Source organism: Carettochelys insculpta, chromosome 5 (genome assembly GCF_033958435.1).
Source record: "Carettochelys insculpta isolate YL-2023 chromosome 5, ASM3395843v1, whole genome shotgun sequence".
In the NCBI taxonomy this organism is placed as follows: Eukaryota; Metazoa; Chordata; order Testudines; family Carettochelyidae; genus Carettochelys; species Carettochelys insculpta.
In genome coordinates, this window is record NC_134141.1 from 105,977,122 (window position 1) to 105,999,751 (window position 22,630).

General features: G+C 42.7%; 1 protein-coding gene across 9 annotated transcripts in view; it reads left to right on the forward strand.

The window, feature by feature from the left end:
- PRLR (prolactin receptor) overlaps positions 1-22,630 on the forward strand; it is a 235,159-nt gene that overhangs the window by 197,938 nt on the left and 14,591 nt on the right. For all 9 annotated transcript variants that reach the window (XM_074995676.1, XM_074995677.1, XM_074995678.1 and 6 more), the window contains 8 exons: positions 8,538-8,653; positions 9,871-10,003; positions 12,708-12,877; positions 14,214-14,380; positions 15,075-15,216; positions 16,990-17,119; positions 18,807-18,976; positions 20,998-21,167. In XM_074995676.1, the coding sequence (XP_074851777.1) occupies positions 8,584-8,653; positions 9,871-10,003; positions 12,708-12,877; positions 14,214-14,380; positions 15,075-15,216; positions 16,990-17,119; positions 18,807-18,976; positions 20,998-21,167 (1,152 nt within the window). In that variant the 5' untranslated portion in view covers positions 8,538-8,583. The remainder of the gene's footprint in view (positions 1-8,537; positions 8,654-9,870; positions 10,004-12,707; positions 12,878-14,213; positions 14,381-15,074; positions 15,217-16,989; positions 17,120-18,806; positions 18,977-20,997; positions 21,168-22,630) is intronic.

Genomic DNA, 22,630 nt, shown 5'->3' on the forward strand with positions numbered 1-22,630 from the left:
GGTTAATCCATGGCTCAGCTCCATAAAGAGCACATGCACAGTGGAAGTACAGCAAGTCCTAGAAAGTAGCAGGAGGACTTCCACCAGGAAGACCTACAAACAAAAGTGGACTCGCTTCACGGCTTGGTGTTCTACCAAACAGCTGGCCCCCCTTTTGGTGCCTATACCTACAATACTAGAGTATTTACTGGACCTCAAGAGAGGAGGACTCTCGCTATCCTCGTTAAAGGTCCACCTTGCCGCCATCTCAGCGTTCAGACATGAGGAGGACGGGCACACGGTGTTCGCCCACCCTATGGTTACCAGGTTCCTCAAAGGGTTGGTAAACCTATACCCCCCTCGGAAACCGATTCCACCTTCGTGGAACTTGGACCTGGTGCTTACCACACTAATGGGACCACCGTTCAAGCCCTTGGCCACGGTTCCCCTCCGCCTCCTTACAATAAAGATGACCTTTCTTCTTGCAATTACGTCAGCTCGTAGGGTGAGCGAGCTCGCGGCAGTCATGGCAACGCCACCCTGCACTGTTTTTTCCAAGGAGGCGGTAACCATACGGCTGCATCCAGCCTTTGTTCCCAAAGTTTCTTCCGAGTTTCACATCAACGAACCTATTGTTCTACCCTCGTTTTATCCAAAGCCTCATAATTCCAACGAAGAGGCGTGCCTACACCTCCTGGACGTGAGGAGGGCGCTAGCCTTCTACGTAGACAGGACCAAGTCCTTCCGGAAAACGGATAGACTCCTAGTCTCCCTCGCTCCCAAATCGAAAGGAGAGGGTCTCTCCTCGCAGAGAATCTCAAAGCACATTGTATCCTGCATAAAAATGTGCTACGAGCTCAAAAAGACTCCTTTATCGGCCACTCCCAGGGCTCATTCCACCAGGGCGGTGGCGGCATCAACAGCCTTTTTCAAGGGCGTTGCGTTAAAAGACATTTGCAGAGCGGCGACCTGGTCATCCTACGACACCTTCGCCAAACATTACGCCCTTCACAGGGTATTCCAAGAGGATACCCGTCTCTCTCCAGCGGTCCTCTCGGGGACAAGCTGCACATAATCCGATTACCCACCTCCTATCTTGGGTTACTGCTGGGTAGTCACCTATTGTGGAGCACCCATGGGGACACTCGAAGAAGAAAGAGAAGTTACTCACCGTAGTAACGGTGGTTCTTCGAGATGTGTCCCCGTGGGTGCTCCACTACCCGCCCATCCTCCCCGCTTCGGATCTCTGTTAGTGTTTTACAGGGGCACCCGAGGCGGTTGGTCGAGGAACTGGCGGGGACCGGATCGCGCACATGGCCAGGAGCGCGCAGGGGAGCGGCGCGCACCGGCGCATGCGCGGTCCAGCAGAAACTGCTTGGAAGATCCGATCTGCGGCGCCGGGCAAGCCCGACACCTATTGTGGAGCACCCACGGGGACACATCTCGAAGAACCACCGTTACTACGGTGAGTAACTTCTCTTTTCTGTCTGGGAGTTGTGTTTCTGAGCATTCTATACTCTCAACAGTCTCTTTGAAACAGATGGTGCCATTTTTGAGCATACATGTGTGCGAAGCTGGATTCAGCACCCTTTTGTCCATCCAGCTCCAGCACCACTCTACTATTGATGTCACTGAGGAGATTAGATGTGCAATTTCTACCAGGCTACTAGACTTCAAGAAGCTGTGTCATAACACACGAGCCCATGTGGCATTAGAGAGCATTAAATAACACACCTAGTATAAATTCCTTGGCTGTTATGTTGCTTTGTTGCTGTCTGGGATCAATAGAAACCATCGCAAAATGGTGGAAGGAAAAAAGTTTGGAGACGCCTTGTATAGTCCCTGCTTTGAAAGCTTACAGTATAAATAGACAAAGCAGACATAGCGTAGTAGAAAGATAGAGAGTTGATTAAGATTTTCAAAGCAGTCTAGGGAATTTAGAGACTGATCTGCCGTTCATTCTAATAAGGAATGTGACAAATCCTTTAGACTACTCTGAAAGGCTCAACATTTATGACTTCTTAAGGTTACTCAAAAAGTCTTCAACAGAGGTGAGAACTAAGTCCAAATCTTCTGAGTCCTGTTTCAGTCCCGTAGCCACAATGGTTTTGGAGAAAGAGAGGATGGAGTCAGGCATTGGGAGGTAAAAGGTGAACATGAAAGAACGGAGAAAGAAGGAAGGAAAAATACTTTTAAGGGATGTTTTGACCAACAGTGTAAGAGAAAGGGGAGTGAACAGAGATGAAAACTGAGGGAGGAGGGTTCTAAATTGTAGAGGGCCCGGAAGGTAAGAACATGGAACACTGAATTTGATTAATGAGGTAATATTCAGCCAGTGAGTGGATTTAAGGAAAGGCTGAATTTGATCTATTTTTTGCAGTACGCATTTGAGATATTACAGGAGTTGAGATGACAGCTGAGGCAGGCCATTGCTGGAGGCTGCATTAAGCTCGGTATGAAATGATCATACCTACACAGGGATTTTGGCAGGAGAGATGGTAATTTTAGAAATGCTGAAATAAACAATTGGCTACATCCAGTAAATTAGAGGATGGGTTTGGGAAGCTGTAACAGGCTCAGCCAGTGGTGTACACCCCCTCTGGGAAGGGCAGACCTCCTCGCCTTGCTCCTGTCTGGGTATGGCCAACCTTGGGGCCGACAGCCGTCTCCTTGGAGTCTTGTCCCTTTAACGGGGCTGCTGGCAAGCAGTGTACACACCCAGCTACTAGATCAGGGTGGGGCCACAACCACAGTTCACCAGAGGTTTCCAGACCTTGGTCCAGGGCGGCGCCACAAGCAAACAGTCAGTGAGCCTGGCCCTGGTTCAGGGCGGGGCAGCAGGCAAATAAATAGCCACCAAAGCAGTGTGGCTCAAGAGAGGTGAGGGACTGCCTCTCCAGGGAATGCAGGCCCACCCATTCCGCTGCATCCTGGCCCAGAGCCCTAAGACCAGCTCTCACCATGAGCTGGGCAGTGGGGATCCAGGCCGCAACACACTACTATGGGCTCAGGAATGCTTCCTACCTCCATCTCCATTGGTGTCTGGTCCCACTCAGGGTGCTCGGCAAGCTCAGGAAGGCAGGTCTCCTCCGGGTAGGTAGCAGCTGGCAGGTCCAGCCAATCAGACACCTCCACATCATTTGGATAGTGTGCAGGGGACAGGATCATGGGCTCTGGCAGCTCTGAAGTCTCAGTGTTGCGGACAGTAGGTCGGACTCCAGGCACGTGCCCGTATGAGTCCCCAGGGAAGCTGGCCATTGGCAGGCTCTGTGGCTCCAGTGGGGCCTCAGGGTGTGGGGTTTGCCGCCGGTCCAAGGGCCCCAGTAGGTCAGAAAAGTCTGGATACCTGGCTAATGGCAGGCTTGGCTGCAGCCCTCTGTTTGGTCAGGGCGACTGGGTGGTGGCTCTCGACGGCCTGGCGGTCTGACCTGGGTCCTTCAGCTCTGGCTCCCAGGAGCCTGCCAGAGGCCTATGCCCCATTCAAAGGCCAGCCTTTTAATGATCCTCGAGTCCTGCCCCTAGTACGTCTGGCCCCAGGTGCTGCTCTCTGGGGGGCAGGGCACAGGTGTTCTGAGCCCTCCCACCCAGGTCTCTGAGAGTCCTCCTGGGCCTCTGAGTCAGGTGGAGGCCACTGCACCTCATTACAGAAGCTATGAAATGCGGAGTGACTAAACTATGAAGCAGAGCTTGCATCTCGTTCTACCCTTTTTTTTCTTTGAAGGGTTCTGGTTTTTTATAGGGCCAGATTCTGGGCCATCCTGCTTGATTGTGCTAGGGAAGTAAAAGGCAAAGAGTTGTCGGCTATGGCAGAAACAATACATAAAATAAAAGTGTTGTTCAGAAATATCACTAAACAAATTCAACAGGCAATACTCAAAAAGCCAAGTCGTAAAATAAAGAATAAAAGTTAATTGGGCAAAAAACATTTGGTGACAGATTTTTGAAGGTAGTGGTCTAGTGGCAAATGTCCAGGTGCACTAGCATCTGCACACTCCATTATTCCGGGAATGATTTCATGTCCAGCTTCTTGTTTGAATACCTAACTGCCATATCATACACATAATGTCCTGGCTTCCTTGCACAGCAGAGGTAACCGAACCCACAAATGTGAGTGCACATGGATTCCCTGTTTCTTTTAAAGTGTGGCCTGTTTACTGTAGATGTAAATAAGGCAAGGGAATCAGCTGTATAGCTGTCTATTAGAAAGAGAGTTCCACAGTGCATGTGTCCAAATGGAAAGTATGGTAGGGCTTGAGGTTGGTGGAGGATTTTCTGACCCCAAATAAAGTCACTTTGAAAACTAAAGAAGAGTCTCTTAGGCAGTGTCTAGATTGCTGAAAACTGCTTGCAAAAGTTATGCAAATTGTGCAACATATTTGCATATCTCCTGCCAACAGTTCAGTCAGGACAGGCTTTCTCAACTTTTGGCCTGTCTCTTCTGCTGAGACAGGCCTTCTTCCCCATGAACGAGGAAGAGCAGGCTGTTGGCAGAATGCTCCCAATGCAGCAGACTTCTGCCGAAAAACCTCCAGTCTCCCCACAGAAGCCTGCCATTTAGACGTAGCCTGAGTGAGGGAGATTAGATACCAAACTGGTTGGAAGAGGAAGAATAGATTATGATGGTATCAGCAAAAAGATAAAGCTGAAGGAAACAAATAACGTGTAATTGTAAGATTCCTAGATAAAGAAATAAGACTATGTCATATTAATGCTATGAAAGCAGCTGACTGGATGTTAAAAAAATGAAACCATCAGGGCTATTGTAAGAACCAAGAATCTATGAGTTGGTGATCTTTTATTTGACTGTAAAAACAAAAGGCAAGCTGATAAACTGCAAAACACTAAAGTGTTGGGGAGGGTTAAGTGTGTATTTGTGTTGGTCTCAGGATATCAGAGAGACAGGGTGGGTGAGGTAACAACTGTTTTAAAGGAAAATGAGATGTGTAGGGGAACATTCCTATGAAAATTGAATAGAACGGACAATCACAGTCCAGCATACAGAGGGTGTATTGTGTCAGGAAAAGCTGAAGAGATAAAAAAGACAAACATTGTTAAGAACACATCTAATGCAGAAGCTTTGAGGAGACTCTCAAAGCATCAGGAAGGAAAGGAAAAAGCAATAAGCACAGAAAAAAGAGAACTGTAGGCACACTCTCATTCTATAAAGAATGTAATGAATACTACAGAAGGAATAGGCAATGTTATACTCGCAATGAAAAACTAAAGATGTATTTCATTTATGACAGAAGTTTTAGATTATATATCACAAACTGGAAAAAATTCATTATAACTAGGGCACTTGAAATGTATATGTATGTTAGCAATCTGTCTATACGCAGTATTCATGGCATTTTGGTAAACTAGGACTAGCATGGGAATCTCAGTCTTTTGTTGGACTACACAATCTGATGGCACATGATCAAAAACTGAAAGAAAATATCCTGGAAATGAAAACTAAATCATAGGTATCCAGAAAACAGGGTGAGTTGCTTGCTTTGTTTTCTATACCATAAATCTTTAAAGACATGCTTCTTTTCTGCATGGGGATCTAGGCTTACTTCTTTGATCTTTATTGTTCTGTAGTTTAAGCTTTCTGTAAGAAAGTACAAATACCTCCTCATTTTCCTAGTTTCCCATCTTGCTTAACTGAAATACACCCTGGAATTTTAAAAGCAAGCAACTCACCTGTTGCCTTTTCCCATGAAGTTAATGTTCTGTGTTATTTTAGAGCAAATTTCCAGCTGATTTCAAAATTGCAAACAAAAATTTGTGCCTACAGCTGACTGAAGTCAAAGAATTGGGCATACGTCTATTTTGCATGCACAAAATTTGTATTTGGGTGTAAACTTAGTGCCCATCCGACAGGTTTTTATGTGTGAATATTGTTTATATGACTAAAACCAGAATGCATCCAATTTTGCAGGCTGGTTTAGTTGATTGCATGAAACTGGACATGCAAAATCAGAGGTGGCAGCTGAAAATTTGGCTGAAAGTGTAGATGAAAATTTGCTTTGTGTTGCTAGTAATCACATGCTAAAGTCACTATGGATATAACTGATTTTTAATTTAAATATGCATTTCAGAGGATTTACATATCTGTAATTTGCAATTACATAGCAAAAATTATATCTGATGAGCAGCAGGTATATTTTCTATGCCAAACACAAGCAAAGCATTGCCTTTATTGTGAGGCACAGGTAGGGCCATGAGAACCCAATTTCCTGGCAGATAACCAGATAACCAGTAACCAGCACAAGTGGGAGGGGAGGCTGAAGAGGCACCACAGATCTCCCTTTGGATGATTGTTGGGAGTGCAGTTGGCCAGGCAGGTGGAGCCTAGAAATCCTATGCTCGGCAACATCTCATATAATGAACCCATTATATCAGGAGCAACAGGAGGTTTAGTTTAGTGTAATTTCCTCTTTCTCTTTTTGTCATGAAAGTTTCAGTTTAAGCAAGTAAACTTAATAGTACCAGTGATTCCCAATCAGTGTGCACTGTAACCTGCATTCTGAGGATTTATAGTGGTATGAATGCACCTCACAAGTAAGAACTATTCCTTCAGAGTGATGGGGCTGGTTGTCCTACTGACACGTGTAATTCTTCTGACTTCATTGAAGTTCTTCCTAATGTATGCTGGTGTAAGCAAGAGAAGGCTGTCTCCATCCATCATTTTCATTTGATATGTCACTATGTAGCTGTATTATATTTTCCATTGTTTCTTTTATCTTGCTTTGTCATTTTGATTTAGATTTACAAAATTTGCAAATTTGGCAAAATTGAATGCTAAAGAAAGAGTGAGTTACATGCACTATTTGGTGGACGGCAGCTGAGGGACACCTGAATTCAGTATTGCCGACCCCAGTAGTTCAATAATCATGAGTTAAGCCTCTCAAAATCATGAGATTGATCAAAAGTCATGTGATTTCAAAAATAATGAGGAATTCTTTACATTTTCCTTTCAGTTTGTGAGCCTTAAGAGTTCAGTGTGCGATGTTCTTGAACAATGTTCCCTGCAAGCCAGGGAGGGTCAGCCAGTTAGGGACTAAGAGCCACAGATAGAGTGCAAAGAGCCACTTGGATAGAGTGCAAAGAGCCACATATTTATTTATTTTTAGATTAGATAGATAAGATTAGATTTGAATGAATGAATAAATGAGGTTCAATGCCCTACTCCTCCCACAGAGCTAGGTACCCACAGTCCCCTACCTTCCTCCAGAGCCAGGCACTCCAGCTCCTTTTCTCTCTAGTTCAATGCCCTCCTCCTCTTCCAGAGCCAGGCACCACCATTCCCCCACTCAGTCTCAATGCCAGCAACTCACCAGAGCCGCCACTACCACCACACACTTTTCTCACCAAGCACTGGAGCATGTGCACAGAGCAGTGGACAACACCCAGCATGCAGCTCTGAGCAGGAGCTGATTTAATTTTTCAAAGAGCTGCATATGATTTGAGAGCCATGGTGGATTGGCCAGCTCTGCTGTAAGCTGCACCCTTGTGCAGCCACTCAGGAGAGATTCAGATGCTGCCCATCTGATTAACAAAGCACCCACAGCTAGGTTTTTTGTTTCTACTGGTGGTGCACATTTGCACATGCCTCAGTGTATAAATGAAATAAATAAATATAAATATTTATAAATATCTATAAAATATAAATAAATAAATAAACATAAATAGAATAAAAATGTATTCCCCATGTGGATGGAAAAAATTAGAGGGAACATTGTTCTCAAGCTGTTCTCTGCAACCACAACTTAAGCACTTTTTAAGTAAAAACTGAGATTCTCATGTAGTTGCTTGAATCTAAGACCTGGAGCTTTAAAAAAAAAAGGCACCAAATAGCATAGGCTCATGATCAGATCACAAGAATAGGCCATGTTGGCTATGTCTACATGAGAAGCCTCTGTCAACAGAAGTCACTGTTGGAAGGGATTTCCCAGCAAAACTTCTGCTGACAGATTGTGTCTATATGTAAAAGCAGATCGAAAGAGCAATCCACTCTGTTGACGGAAAGCAGCCAAACTTCCTGGCTCTCTCTGAACAGAATGGCTGACCGGAGACTCTGCAAACAACACTGCCCAGTGAACCACAAGCCCTGTCGGTCAACAGAAGGGCTCCGGAGCACCTACGCATCTTTTTTGTTGACGGAGCACTGTTGAGAAAAGTATTATATCTGAACAGGAAGTGGTAAAATGCTGCTGATGGATGTACTGGGTTTTGTCGACAAACTCTCAACAAAGTTCATTTTACATGTAGACACTTTGCATTTTTTCCCAAGAAATGTCCGGTTTTGCTGGGAAAAGCCTCTCCTGTAGACATAGCTACTGTGAATTCTAATTGTGGCACTTCTAATGATTGGCTGGATGACCTTGAGAAAGATACTTAGCCTTCCCGTGATTCATCTTCCCTAGCTGGACGATTAGGGACTATAACTTCTATTGGATTACAGAAGTATGGTGAGGATTAATTAATTCAAGCATGCAAAGTACTTTGACCACATCTGATATTTACACAGATGCTAAATATTATTATGAAAGCAATTCACTGTCTTTTTGTAGGTATCCTCTAGTCCTACTTTTCTTTCTGGAGGAGGAGGCAAACAACATGAAGCAAAACTTGGCATCATCAGTTATATTTATTTTTCTGCTTTTTCTGAACACTGAGTGCTTGAATGGTGAGTAGAAAACTATACAGCACATTTTTTTCTAAAAACTGTTTAGAAAAATTTGAGGGTAAATCCTGGCTATCCTGATCCTCACTGGAATTACAAAACTTCAAATGACCAATTCTCTTGAGAATTCCTATACAGCAATTTTGAAAATGACTTGGTTTCCTGTAATTTCTTGTGAAGTTTTAAGAACAGGAAGTACTTATGGTATGTCTATACAGCAAAGAAAACTTGTGGTTGGTGCATGCATCTGACATGATCTCATGAGGATTGGGCTGCGGAACTGTTTAATTGCTGTGTAGACTGCCAGGCTCTCGCTGGAGCCTGAGCTCTGGGACCTTCCTATCTTGCAGAGTCTTACAGCCCAAGGTGTCTACTTACGGAGTAGCCATTCCTTGGGAGAGGTGATATTGACAGTCACCTTCCCCTTCATTCTTCTTATGACTTGTCACCATGGAAATGTGAATAGCAACACTAGTGAAAAAGTGGCCTAGAACTTTACTAAAGTAAACATAAATAAACTGAGAAGGAACAAGCACCTGTATGCAAATTTGAAAACACTCTTTTCTTAGAGATTATTGGCCAATGTGCTCTTTATTTTAACAAGACTTGTTTTAAAATACTGCTGGATTCTGTGTAGTAGTAATTCACACATTCGTTTGCCTTTGCACAGTGTGGCCGTGTCTACACGTGCCCCAAACTTCGAAATGGCCATGCAAATGGCCATTTCGAAGTTTACTAATGAAGCGCTGAAATGCATATTCAGCGCTTCGTTAGCATGCGGGCGGCAGCGGCGCTTCGAAATTGACGCGCTTTGCCGCCGCGCGGCGCGTCCAGACGGGGCTCCTTTTCGAAAGGGCCCCGCCTACTTCGAAGTCCCCTTATTCCCATGAGCTCATGGGAATAAGGGGACTTCGAAGAAGGTGGCGTCCTTTCGAAAAGGAGCCCCATCTGGACGCGCCGCGCGGCGGCAAGGCGCATCAATTTCGAAGCGCCGCTGCCGCCCGCATGCTAACGAAGCGCTGAATATGCATTTCAGCGCTTCATTAGTAAACTTCGAAATGGCCATTTGCATGGCCATTTCGAAGTTTGGGGCACGTGTAGACGTAGCCTGTATTAGCCAATCTGTTGAATCTATCTCTTCATATCACTGTATTAACTAAATATGTAATGTATGGTATATGAAAAGCTTATTGACTAGGTTGATTCATGCACTTCCCCAGAGCAATCACCTCCTGGAAAGCCTGAGATTTTGAAGTGTCGTTCTCCAGAAATGGAAACCTTTACTTGCTGGTGGAAGCCTGGCTCAGATGGAGGACTTCCTACCAACTACACTCTGTTCTATAGCAAGGAAGGGTGAGAAGCTGTGGCTAACTGTTCCGTAGATTATTCCTTTGCATCATACATATTTACAGAATCTAAATGTTCATTTATCTTTTAATTGCAGATAATTATCAGATGACAAAAGTGTTGTCACAAAATAGGGGAATATGTCCATGTCAATTTACGGATTTCTTTTTTGTTTTATGAATGCTTATTTCAAACTCTCTTTTGAATGTAAAGTTCAGTATGGCTTTGAACCTTAGTTTCTGCCTCAGGAAGTATGCGGAACCTGTATTTGGAAAGCTGTGACAAAGCTGTCAAGAGCCACTGAGGTTGAGTAGCTGCGTTAGCAGGGAGAAACGATGAGTTTGCTTCAAAAAGGTCATTAACTTTGAATGAACTCTCTACACAGAAATCTCTGTGGAGAGGGGACTCAAATTCCCCTGGTTTAAACATATGGACAGGAGATCTGCACTTGGACCTCTGACCAAAGCTGGACAGAATCTGTTTTTAAATGGTGTTCCTCTAAGCAAGGAATGTAATTTGACTGCCAGGAACAAAAGACACAGTTAGTGGGAGTGCTTTCTCTAAAGGATTTGGGCAAAATGGGAATGAAGTTAGATGTTTGTTTCCCATAGATGTGTGTGTGCATGTTTCGGGATTCTTTGCTAAGTGGGTATCATTGCTTTACTCCCACATTGTCCAGTGCTAAATTTGCAATGAAAGAGGGGCTGGGGCTGGGGCTTGGGTTTGGGCTTGAACAATTGGTTGCCAGGGCTCCAGGAATTTTTTATTTTCATAACTGATACAGCAAGCCTAGTGTTGCCAGGGCTATGAACTGCCTAACAGAGATGTTCCTCCCTGGCCCAAACTAAGCTCTGACATTGTCCCTGATAAGGTGAACTTGGAACCAGAGCTCCTGCAGCTAGGTGGTCTCTAGGGAAACATGTCTAAGGAACCAGGGAGCTCAGGAACTGATTCCAGGTTCTAGGCAGCTGGGCTGCAGGGTTCTATTGCTTAAGAAGGGAGGCAGACATGGGATCTGCACTGGGGAGTACACCTGAGCCCAAGAGTCAGGAACAGTGTCCAGTCACTACAAGAGAACTTGTCAGCATGTAGGATTCAGTGGGTTGGATTCCATTACTCAGACAGCATTGTGCATTCCTACAGCAGAGCTGGTCCAGGCTCTAGCAGGTTAAGAACTCTGTAGAAGTGAGGTTTTTTAAGAGCATGAATGACACATCTGTGTATATTCCCTCTGTGCAAGTGGAACTGTTGTTAGTCCCCAATCACTATTGATGCTGGCAACTTCACTGAAAGCTGACTCTTTTCTGATTAATAAAATCAGAAATCTGAAGTTAGTGTTCATAAAGGGGGTGTGTTCTAAATTCCCATTTATTTCTGTCATTCACATTTTGTGTCAGTGGTTCATTCTCTCTGCTAGGTTGCCATTTAAAGGTTCCTTGTTTGGGCAGACTTGTGTGGAGATCCTGAACTACTTGTATAGGTGGGGGAATGATGTTGACCACTAATAACAGTAATGGACAAGTGACTGCTTCACAAAAACAACCATCCCAGTTGTCTCTGAATAGTAGACACATTGGCAGTCTTAGAAAAGAAACCATTGAGGCCATTTGACATTCTCTGGGGCTCTGAATCCTGCACCACCTTCAGAAGCACTAATATTCAGTCTTAGAATATGAACTGAAAGGCCATGCTCTTTTTCATGTTTCCACACATCTCTGAGACACTTTTGCTTATATACTAACTAAGGACCCACCAGTGATCTGTGCTTCTGTACATGCGGAAAAAAAAACCCTTCCCAGCTACTACACGAGAGCAGATCTCAATTTTTCCCTGTGAGCAGTGGGAACAAGTTCCCAACTGGATAGGTTGGGTTCCCATCACTGGCCATGGAGCAAGGAAACAAAAAATATGTCCCTCACCTAAGGCTGATGCAGAGAGCACAGCTATGGGTGAGACTGTGCCTTCTGGGTTATCATCTCCTTGTTCCTCCAGATATTTTGTGCAGCAGTCCATGACCTCGTACACCAGGCTTTATGTTAGTCACACACTCTAGCACTAAATGAATGTAAAATAATGCTATTGCCAAAAGCGCATATGAGAAATAGAAGAGTTAAGTATAATAAACTAACCATTTCTATTTTAATGAGATTATAATATTAATAATTACACAAGGCATCTGTCGATCTACAGCCAGAACTGATCTGACTGAAGTAACAAAAAAATTGCCTCTATCATAATGCTACGTAATAATACCTTCAGGTGGAAGTATGTAAAGAAAGTATTTGATAACATGCTGTCCTCAAACAAAGTGACTGTGTTTGATTTGCCTCTGAGTCTTGGTGTTAAACATTTGAGAACTTTTGGTGTTCTTTATAATGTTCTGTTTTATGGTTGTGTGTAAGGTAAGCCATTTCCTCTCCCATTTTAATAGCATACATTCCATAGTCATCTGCATAATTATTTGTCATAAAAGAACAGAAAACAAGTTCATAGCCCTGCATGCTTCTAATAAAGATACACTTCAGTTCGGCAAAGCAGTTTAACTGATAAGATTTGAGCACGTACTTAAGTGCATGCTGTGACAGAAGTATATACATGCTTAAAATTACACTTTTGTTAAAGTGCTTTGCTGAGCTGTGGCCATTATTAGCAAATAAGATGCTTTACTTAATTTCCTGATCACAGATTTTTCTTCATTTTTTTATTTCAGAAAAGAACAAAGCTATGAATGTCCAGATTACAAAACTGCAGGGCCCAGTTCCTGTTACTTTGACAAAAAGCACACCAATCTCTGGAAATATTATAACATTTCTATAAAGGCAACTAATAAGATGGGAAGTAACATCTCTAATCCTCATTGTGTGGTCTTGACTTCCATAGGTAAGAAGGGAGAAAAGATAAAATAATTTGGAGGGAGGCTTGAGCAGCATATCGGGAAAAAAGATTAGAAAGTTAGGGATACTGAAAGGTTATCTAGCCCATTTCTCTGTGCTAGAGCAAATTCAAGTATATGCAGGCAAAGCTGACAGATGTTTAGCTATCTTGTTCTTAAAAACCTCCGAAGAATGGTCTCCTTAGGAATCTGTTCAAGTTCTCAAGTCCTTGTGGCAAACAAAGCCAATTACTTCTTGTCCTACCATTGGTGGACACAGAGAACTATCTTCTTTATACAATCTCTTACTTGAAGGCTGCTACCATGCCCCATTTAGCCTTCTTATCACTAGAATAAACTCACCCATTTCCTTCCTCACAGGACGTTTTCTAAAGCTTTTAGCAATTCTGTTACTGTTCTGTAGACTCTCTCCAGTTTGTTCACATTTTTCTTAAAGTATGGCTCCCAAAACTGGCCACAGTACTCCAGCTGAGGGCCCACCAGCCTTGAGTAGAATGGTGCAATTTCCTTCCATTACTTAGGCTACATCTACACTACGAGATAAGTTTGAATTTATTTATATTGATTTTCAAATTCTGGAATTTCTAAGTTTGATTTTGATCATCCTCACTTCCACAGTGCTTCCCACAAAGTCGAGTCATTGTTGCCACATGCACATTGGCTACCATCAAGTACGATATGAAAGGGTGAACCTCTCTAATCTGGCAGTCCTTGGTCTGGCAACAACCAGGGTCTGGCATGATATTAGTTGGTCACACCCATGGTAAGTGAAAATTTGGCAAAGCTTCACATGCTCCCAGCTGCATAGAGGAGGAGGGACAGGGCTGAGCTCGCACTTCACATGCCAAAGAAAATTGGCTTGCATGCCATTCTTGGCAGCCATGCTGGGGGTGACTGACCCCTGTCCTAGGGTCTCCAACCCACACTCCTAATAACATCCTGCTTTCAGTGTGTTACCAAATGTACATCTCTTACTGATACAAAGATATCTGTTATCAGATGAGATCATTTCAGTCAATGAAAGTGTGTATAGTTTTATGTAAGTGTGCCTACTCTGACAAATTCAGCAGAAAGCATTCAAGGAATGTGAGCAATATGCTGGGGCAAGTCAACGGCCAGTTCAGACTTACTCAAAAAAGAGAAAAAGGCAACCAGAGAGATACTGACCTCTTCCAAACGCCTGTCGTCTTTTTGATTGAATTTTCTTACTCACTGTACATTGATACTTTCTGAAGCAAATAAGTTAAAATGCTAGACCTTAGTAGGTGGCTTCTCTCGTAAGAGAAACTAAAAGTTTCAGTGTTTGATCTTTCTTTTGTACAGTTCAGCCAGACTCTCCTGTAAACCTGTCTCTAGAAGTAACACAAGCTGCTGGGATATTTTATCTTTGGGCAAAGTGGTCTCCACCTCCATTGGTTGATGTCAGATCTGGTTGGGTTATACTTCATTATGAATTACGAATAAAATCTGAAGAAAAGGAAGACTGGGAGGTAAGGAAATGACGAACTTTTGCAGTGTATGTTCCCTTTTCCCTAATATCTTGGTGGTATTGTATTGTACACCATGTTTATTTGATAATGGTTGGGTACAAGTAAGAGTATCCAAATATAACCATTAAAAAGAGGAATATTTCTGTGGTTTGGAGGGAGGGAGAGAGAGTGAAAATTCTAAATATTTACATTGTTGTCCTGAGAACTACATACAAGACTGTGTACAGTAGATTTTCTTTGCTGTGACTATCATGGATAATGTGTCTATCTCAGAGATACTAGAGAAAATGCCATACTTCATGTGTTCTTTACATCACAATCAGGTTTGATGAAAATCTTTATCAGTGGACAACAGGGCTACATTTCTCTTCCTCTCACATCTCAAATGGAGTTGTTAATACTGGAATAAATTAAAACAAAACTGGTCTGCAGAAATCTAAAATAAGCCATACATTCTAGACTCCTGGAGAAATTTTGGTCTCATTGAAGGGAGATTCGCTACTGACCTCAGTGGGTCATGATTTCACTCATTTCTTTGTAGTGACCATTTTTTAAATCTATGGGTAAAGTTTGGCTTCCACTGAAGTCAATGGCAAAACTCACTTTGACGTTAATGGAACCAGGATTTCACTTTATGATTTATATAGAAAAATGCCAGTTCCCTATAGTTTCTATATTTTTGATTCCTCTCTAGACTATTTTTGTTGGACAGCAAGCACAGTATAGGGGATTTAAATTACTTCCAGGATTGAACTACATTATTCAGGTTCGCTGCATGCTAAACCATGGAGAATGGAGTGAATGGAGCTCAGGAAGTTACATTCAGATCCCCAATGGTGAGTGACTAAGAAGCCATTTTTTGATTTATTTTTAAACTCACAAAGAATTCAGTGTTTGTGAAATGTTCCCATGTGGCAGCCCTGAATACTGATGTCCTGTATGCAAAGGAAAGGTACAGTATGATAAAGAGCTGCAGTGCAACCCTTACAGTACTCAGCCCTAACAAGGTAAATCCGTCTTTATGGTTCATTAAATGTGATCTGGGTTTTCACTGGTGGCCTAAATATAACAGACCTCAGAGCTCTTTACCAAACTCCTTTCCCATGCTGTCACTGTTACTCGCCTCTGGCATTTTATTAATTATATTTGTCATGTCTTGACATGGAGAGTGTTGGCAATAATTAATTTTTCACATGTAACCCAGGATCCAAAGTCCTATATTCAGAACTGACTCTTAGGCACTTTGGAGCACTGAAGAGTAGAGTGTCAATCTCAAGAATTGAGAAACAAAGAGCTTGAGACCATATTTCACCTCGTGCACAATCACAAAAGTCTTATTTTAGCATTATCCTATTTGACGTGTTAACCTTTGTCTTGCTCTAAGGTTTGTTTTTTTGTTTCTTTGTTTGTTTGTTTTTTTGTGAGTTTCTAATAATATCAGACTGGTTAAAATAAATGTTCTTTGTTATCAGGAAAGTAGATTAGGTCCCTCAGTGCCATGTTTGAAGTCATTAAGGCTGTGTCCACCCATCAGCTTAACCTGAAAATAGATTATGCAATTTGCACTACACAAATTATGTAGATTATTTCTAGCTGATTTCAAAATAGGCTATTTCGAGGCATCTGTGGAGTACAGGAAAGCCAGAATAGCATACCTGTTGTCTCAAAAACTGTTTTGAAACAATGGGCACATTTCTTTGATGTGGACAGCTACTTCAGGATGCTGCCATATCCCAAAATAGCACCTTGCTGTGTAGACGTAGCCTAAGCAAAGAACATGTAAGTGCTTCCTTTTTCTTAACCCTTGGAGGCAACTCAGCCTGGTCTGGGAATGCCAGAGGGTAGGGATACATTTGCAAGGACACACACAAGCAAATAGCTTGATCACCTGTGTCTTTTTTTTTAACAGAGCTTTGGGATGATAAGGAGAGAATTGAGGAGTACTTTTAAAAGTGTTTTTATAGAATAATCTGAAGATAAACATACTTTCAGTGCATCTACCTTAGGAAATTACATGGCTGCCATTATTACCATAGTATTTAAGCCCCTCACAAACATTAATGTACTTATCTTCAGGGTATCTCTCTGAGATAGTTTACCCTCATTTTTTACATGAAGGGAACTGAGGCATAGAGTGGCTAAATGACTTGCTCAAAGTCACACACCAAGTCCCTGCTGCACCACAGACTTTAACCCAGATTCCCCAAGGCGTAGTCTAGGGCAGTAGCTACTGGGCCATCCTTTCTTCTCTCCTGATATAGAAGTGAAAACATGCTTTTTCTAGTACAGTAACTATACCTAAGTCTGACTGTTCTGTACCCATCAATCATTTATAAATTCAAAGTTGATTTCATTCAGTGTGCTGCGTATCAGTTTAGTGTATAAACTAGATCAGGGTCTGAACTGAAATCACAAGAAGAGCCATTTTTTCAAATTTAGTTACAAAATCAGTCCTTCAAGAGACACATGAATTACGAGACAGTCCTTAATAAATAACATCAAACTGTGCTTTTAACACCCCTATTTTAATAACAGTGCACACACAATTCTTAGTACCAGTTAGAACATTGTGCTGACCCCTGAACTAGGTAGTTTATTCATTTCTACAGGGCAGCCCCCTGGAAGGCCTGAGCTACTGAGGTGTCGTTCTCCAGAAAAGGAAACTTTTACTTGCTGGTGGAAACCTGGCTCAGATGGAGGACTTCCTACCAACTACACTCTGTTCTACAGGAAGGAGGGGTAAGAAGCTGTGGATAGTTATTCTGTGGCTTGTTATTTTATCTGCTATACATTTACATAATCTTAGTTCTCATTTGTTCTTAAATTGTAACTAATTATTGGGGAAATAAAAAGTAATTCAATAGTTTTGTAAAAATGAATTGTATTAGGAAGGAGCAATAGCAACTTCATAAGATAATTGGAGATACACATCTCCTAGAACTGGAAGGGATCTTGGGAGGTCATCTAGTCCAGTCCCCTGACCTCTTGGCAGGACCAAGCACCATCCTTGACATCTATTTGCCTCAATCCCTAAATGGTCTCCACAAGGATTGAACTCACAACCCCAGGTTTAGCAGGCCAATGCTCAACCCACTTATGGTTTAAGTTTTAAGCCACTTTTTCAAACCTCTCTCAAGTATTCTATGCATTGGTGTTATAGCTGTGTTGGTCCCAGAATATTAGAGAGATGAGGTGGATGATGAGTTAACTTCTATTGGACCAACTTCTGTTGGTGAAAGACAGGAGATGAACCCTGTGTAAGCTCAAAAGCTTGTTTCTCACTAACAGAAGCTAGTCCAATAAAAGATATTACCACATCAATGTTGTCTGTCTGGGATATCATGACAATCTTAGTGACATTGTCTTGCAAACTATTGTGCTGTTACAAGGCTAGCGGTACAGTTTGTGGTAACAATTTTCTGTCTTTTGGTCAAGGGGCTCCTGAGACACAAGGCCACCCAAAATGCTTGTTTTTAAAATTACCATCTTCATATCACACAGAGGTCTATAGACAATCATAGGGTAGATGTACACAAAATGTGATCATAGTAAGAGCGTTCCAGGGATACAAGTGTCTGGAACAAAAGTCGGTCTCCAATAATTTATCAATAAAAGATTATTCAGTGTTTTTGTTTAGAGCCTTCATTCGAACTGTTAAATTTGAACTTGATGCTACACCCACCGGGTTCCAATGATATTATGCGATCGATATTAGTGCTCCCTAAATTGAGCTCACGGTATTTACAGTGAAGAAAGTCACTAGGTACAATTGAGCTAACTGCCTTAAATTTGAATTCATCTCGTAGTGTAGATGTGGCCTCTGATTGAGCTAGCCTTCAAAAAATAGAAGTATGCTCATTGAGGCACAAGTGATGGAAGGGGCTAGTTGCCCTAAGTGTGATCCCAGTTATCATTCATGTACATATGTGGAGCAGCTTGCACTGCTGTGGCTACGCATGTGTTTTTAGCACACTAGCTAGCCATGGTTATATCTCTTGGAGCTGGAATTTATACCCTCCAGTCTTAGGTTGTAGAACTAGGGGTGCTCTTGCACCTCCTGGCTTGTAGTGGTTTCCATTATAGGCAGGGTTTACACTTTGGTTGAGTGGCTTTCAGCACACCCAATATACACATTGCTCCAGCTCCCCTCCCCCAACTTCCCTGTTTCCAGCTAACCTACTGAAGCATTTACCCACGTGAAAACCTCACACATACAGTTAGTAGACCACACCCCCTTTAAGGGCCATGCTGTGCAGATCATCTCCCACTCTTGAAAGCTGAGGATGAATCCTGCCTTTCTGCTCACCTGAGCATTTTATGATCATGAGTGGGTGATATCCAGTTGTAACTAAGTAGTAGTAATAGTAACAAAATTCAGGTGCTTTATTTTGTATGTTTCCTGATCCCTATGTTTCTTTAATTTCAGAGACAAATCAACCAATGAATGTCCAGATTACAGAACTGCAGGCCCCAGTTCCTGTTACTTTGATAAAAAGCACACGTCACTTTGGACAACGTATACAATCACTGTAAAGGCAACTAATAAGATGGGAAGTAATATCTCTGAGCCTCAGTATGTGGATGTGACTTACATAGGTAAGACATTAAGCCTACATCTACATAAGGAACTTCTGTTGACAGAAGTCACTTTCGGGAGGGATTCCCCAGCAAAATTTCTGTCGACAGGTTGCATCTACTTGTAAAAGCAGATCAAAAGAGCAATCCACTCTGTCGACAGAGAGCAGCCAGACTGCCTGGCCCTCTCTTGACACAACAGCTGACCAGAAGTTCTGCAAACAGGGCTGACTGGCGAACCAGAAGCCTGTCTGTGAACAAAAGACTCCCGGAACATCTACACAGTTGTTTTGTTGACAGAACACTGTCAAGAGAGGAGTTATGCCTGAACAGGGAGAGCTAGAACGCTGCCGGCGGATGTGCCAGATTTTGTCGACAAACTGTTAACAAAGCACATTTTGCATGTAGATGCTCCGTGATTTTTCCTGGCAAAAGCCCACTGTTGCTAGGAAAAGCCTCTCGTGTGGATGTAGTCCAAGACTTTTTTAAACAGGGGTACTGGAAGCAAATTAATCCAAAGATCCTGGACTTTTAGCTCCAGTGTTCTAGACCCAGGTTATGTGTAAAAACTACATACCCATGCAATGTGGCATCAAAAGTAAAAATGCTGAAAAATGATTATAGCTTCCTGCCACTATGCAGAAATGATACATTTTCAAAATTGTATTGATTTTAATTGATGTTAGTTTTAGAGCTGGATGAAATGTTTCGAACTAAACCCATTTTGAACAAAAAAAGTCTGGATTTGGGTGGATTGAAATAATTTGCAAATTCAGGTCAATTTCTGCAAATGTTTTTTGTTGGAAAAAGTATTTTAAGACATGGAGACAAAGTCGTTTGTCCCAGCAGTTACAAAATGAAACATTTTGACTTTGAGTTTCAGAAAGACGTTTCATTTCTGAATTCCTTCAATTTTATTTTAGAAAAATAACATAATGTTTAAAAAACTTGCAGTATTTTGTGTTGACTAAAATATTTTGGTCAACCCAAACATAACTTTTTTCAACATTCCATTTTACCCAAAAATTCAAAACATTTTCATATTGGGTTGAAGCATAGTTCAATTTTTCATTTGGCAATTGAATAGAAAATTAGTTATGTGGCTAGTTCTAGTTCAGTGATTACATTTCATGCACATCGTTGAATGTTTTTAAGTTTCTGTTGTCTGCTATATTTCTTGAATGCCAAAGAAGTTGAAGACAAGACAGAAAGGGCATTTGATATTATTTGTGTGTCAACACACATGGCCATGGATCACATGTACATATACCAAATAAAAAGTACATTCTGTTGTTTACACAACACAACCTGTATTTCAAAATAATTTTGAAATAGGCAATTGGCTTATTTCAAAATAGGTAAACCTCATTCCAGAAGGAATAACACCTATTTAAGAATAGATATTTCAAAATAGGGGCTATGTAGACAAGGAATAGAGCCTATATTGAAATAAGTCATAGTGCGTCCAATGGCTCTATTTCAAAACAGGCTCTATTGTATGTAAATGCTCTATTTCGAAATAGCTGAGTGCTGTTTCGAAATGCATTTTGGGTATAGCAGCGTTATTTCAAAATAAGCTATTCTGGAAGAAAGTTGTTCTGCGCTTGTATTTAGCTATAATTTACTCGTAAATGGCCTCTAAAGAGCCTAATAACTAGAGGAAGTGCTGATAATGGTGCTAGACGATATCGACCATCCATGGTTCAGCGAATTCTTTCATTTCATCAGTCAGGTCCTGAGTGCACTGCACTAGAGCAGTTCAGCCTGTACTCCAATTGCTTCAATTTACGCATTCGTGCTACCATGCATTTCCAAAAGATCATCAATCCCCATTATCACAGTAGCCAAATTGAGTTATAATGAACCTGACAGTTGCAAGTTAACACCTGAATATAAACCACACCCAATTTAGAATTCTCTACTCACTTTTCTTACACCAGTTGATAGCATTTTATAACCACTCTGCAGAAGTGTAAATGACTTCCTAACATGGAAAGAAAAGGAGAATAAAATGTTTCATCTCTGATCGCTCATTTTTACAGTTCAGCCAGACCCTCCTGTCAACCTGTCTCTAGAAGTAAAAAAACAAGTAGATGGAAAACCGTATCTGTTGCTGAAATGGTATCCACCTCCATTGGCTGATGTTAAATCTGGATGGCTTACCCTTGAATACAGGTTGCGACTAAAACCTGAAGAAGGGGAAGAATGGGAGGTAAGCCAGACACTGCCAGTTCTTCGAGTGATTGCTCATGTGCATTCAAAGTTGCATGTGCACGGGCGCACGCCCAGTCGCCGTAAGTTTTTTGCCCTAGCCAGTAGCCATAGGGTCAGTATGGCGCCCCCTGGAGTGGTGCCAATATAGTGAACAATATATGCACCGCCTGACCTCCTTCCCGCTCCCCCCTGCCCTCTTCTTTTTTGCCCACTGCCAGTCGTTGGAGCGCTTGTTTTCTCTGTTCAAATCATTAGCTAGTTGCCTATTGTAGTATAAATAGCTCTTGAAGAAGTGTAAATAGTTTTAGTATTTGATAGTTAGTCTTAGTGTTTTAACTAATAGCCAAGGCGGGGCTCTCCATCCCCCTGGGTGCTGGAGAATGCCTGGCTCCCCAGGCTTCAAGACTTGTTCAGAATGCAGCAAACTTGTGCCCAAAAGTGACCCCCAGTCAGCCTGTTTGATTTGCTTGGGGGAAGGACACTTGCATGATTGCTGTCCAATTTTATAAGGCATTTAAGCCCAGATCTTTGAAAGGTAGGGCCCAATGCCTTAAAGTCCTGTTAATGGAGGAGGCTCTTAAGCCTCAAGAGTCTCCAGCAGGAGCAAAGAGTGGAGCCTCCTCATAGCAATGTGCACCGGTGCCATCAACCACAGTGCTGCCTAAGGACTCTTGGTACTGGGAGCATGCACAGGCACCATCGCCTTCTTGGCACGATAGGAGTCAATCTCTGGTACCGAAGAAGAAGAGGAGGCACGGGAGGCATCACTCGCTGAAGTCAAAGCGGGGTTGGCCTCATGTCCAAGGCTCTGATGCACACTGTCAAAGGGCAAGAGGCGCATACGTTGAAGCCGGTGCGGAGCAGGAGTCTGCAGGCACTGGACTTGTCTTCAACACTGGAGGCGTTTTGAGTGGCACAAGGACTGCTTCAGATTACGGTGCCAGGTCCTTCTCCATCTATGAAGGACAGGTGCCGTAACACTGAAAAGGAGCGTTCAGAGCTTATGGATGTGACATCAGCACCAATCCCTGTGCTCACATCAGTGCCAGCACCGACACCGTAGCCAGTGTCGAGCACTCTGGTGCTGATCCAGCAGACAGTGAGCCAGTTTCAGGTGCCTTATGCACTAGCACTGCCCTCAGTGCATTCATTGGTGCCAACTCCAATGGCTCCACTGTGATCATCTGCCTCTGAATCGGTGTTGGAGACAGACTCCTACTCGAGCTCGGGATGGAGCAGGAGCTTGAGAGGGTCACACCATAGCCGTTGCAGGCACTGTAGGCATTGCTCAGACGATACGGGTTGGACGCTGGCTTCACAGGTGACTCAGCAGTGGCCCTTCTGGACCCCATGGACATTTCATGAGGCACAGGGCCAGGCCATTGGAGTGCCTGTAATGGTGCTGAGGGCCCCGCCAATCCCGCAGTCAGCACCGTTGGCATTGCTGGGCTCCCCACCACC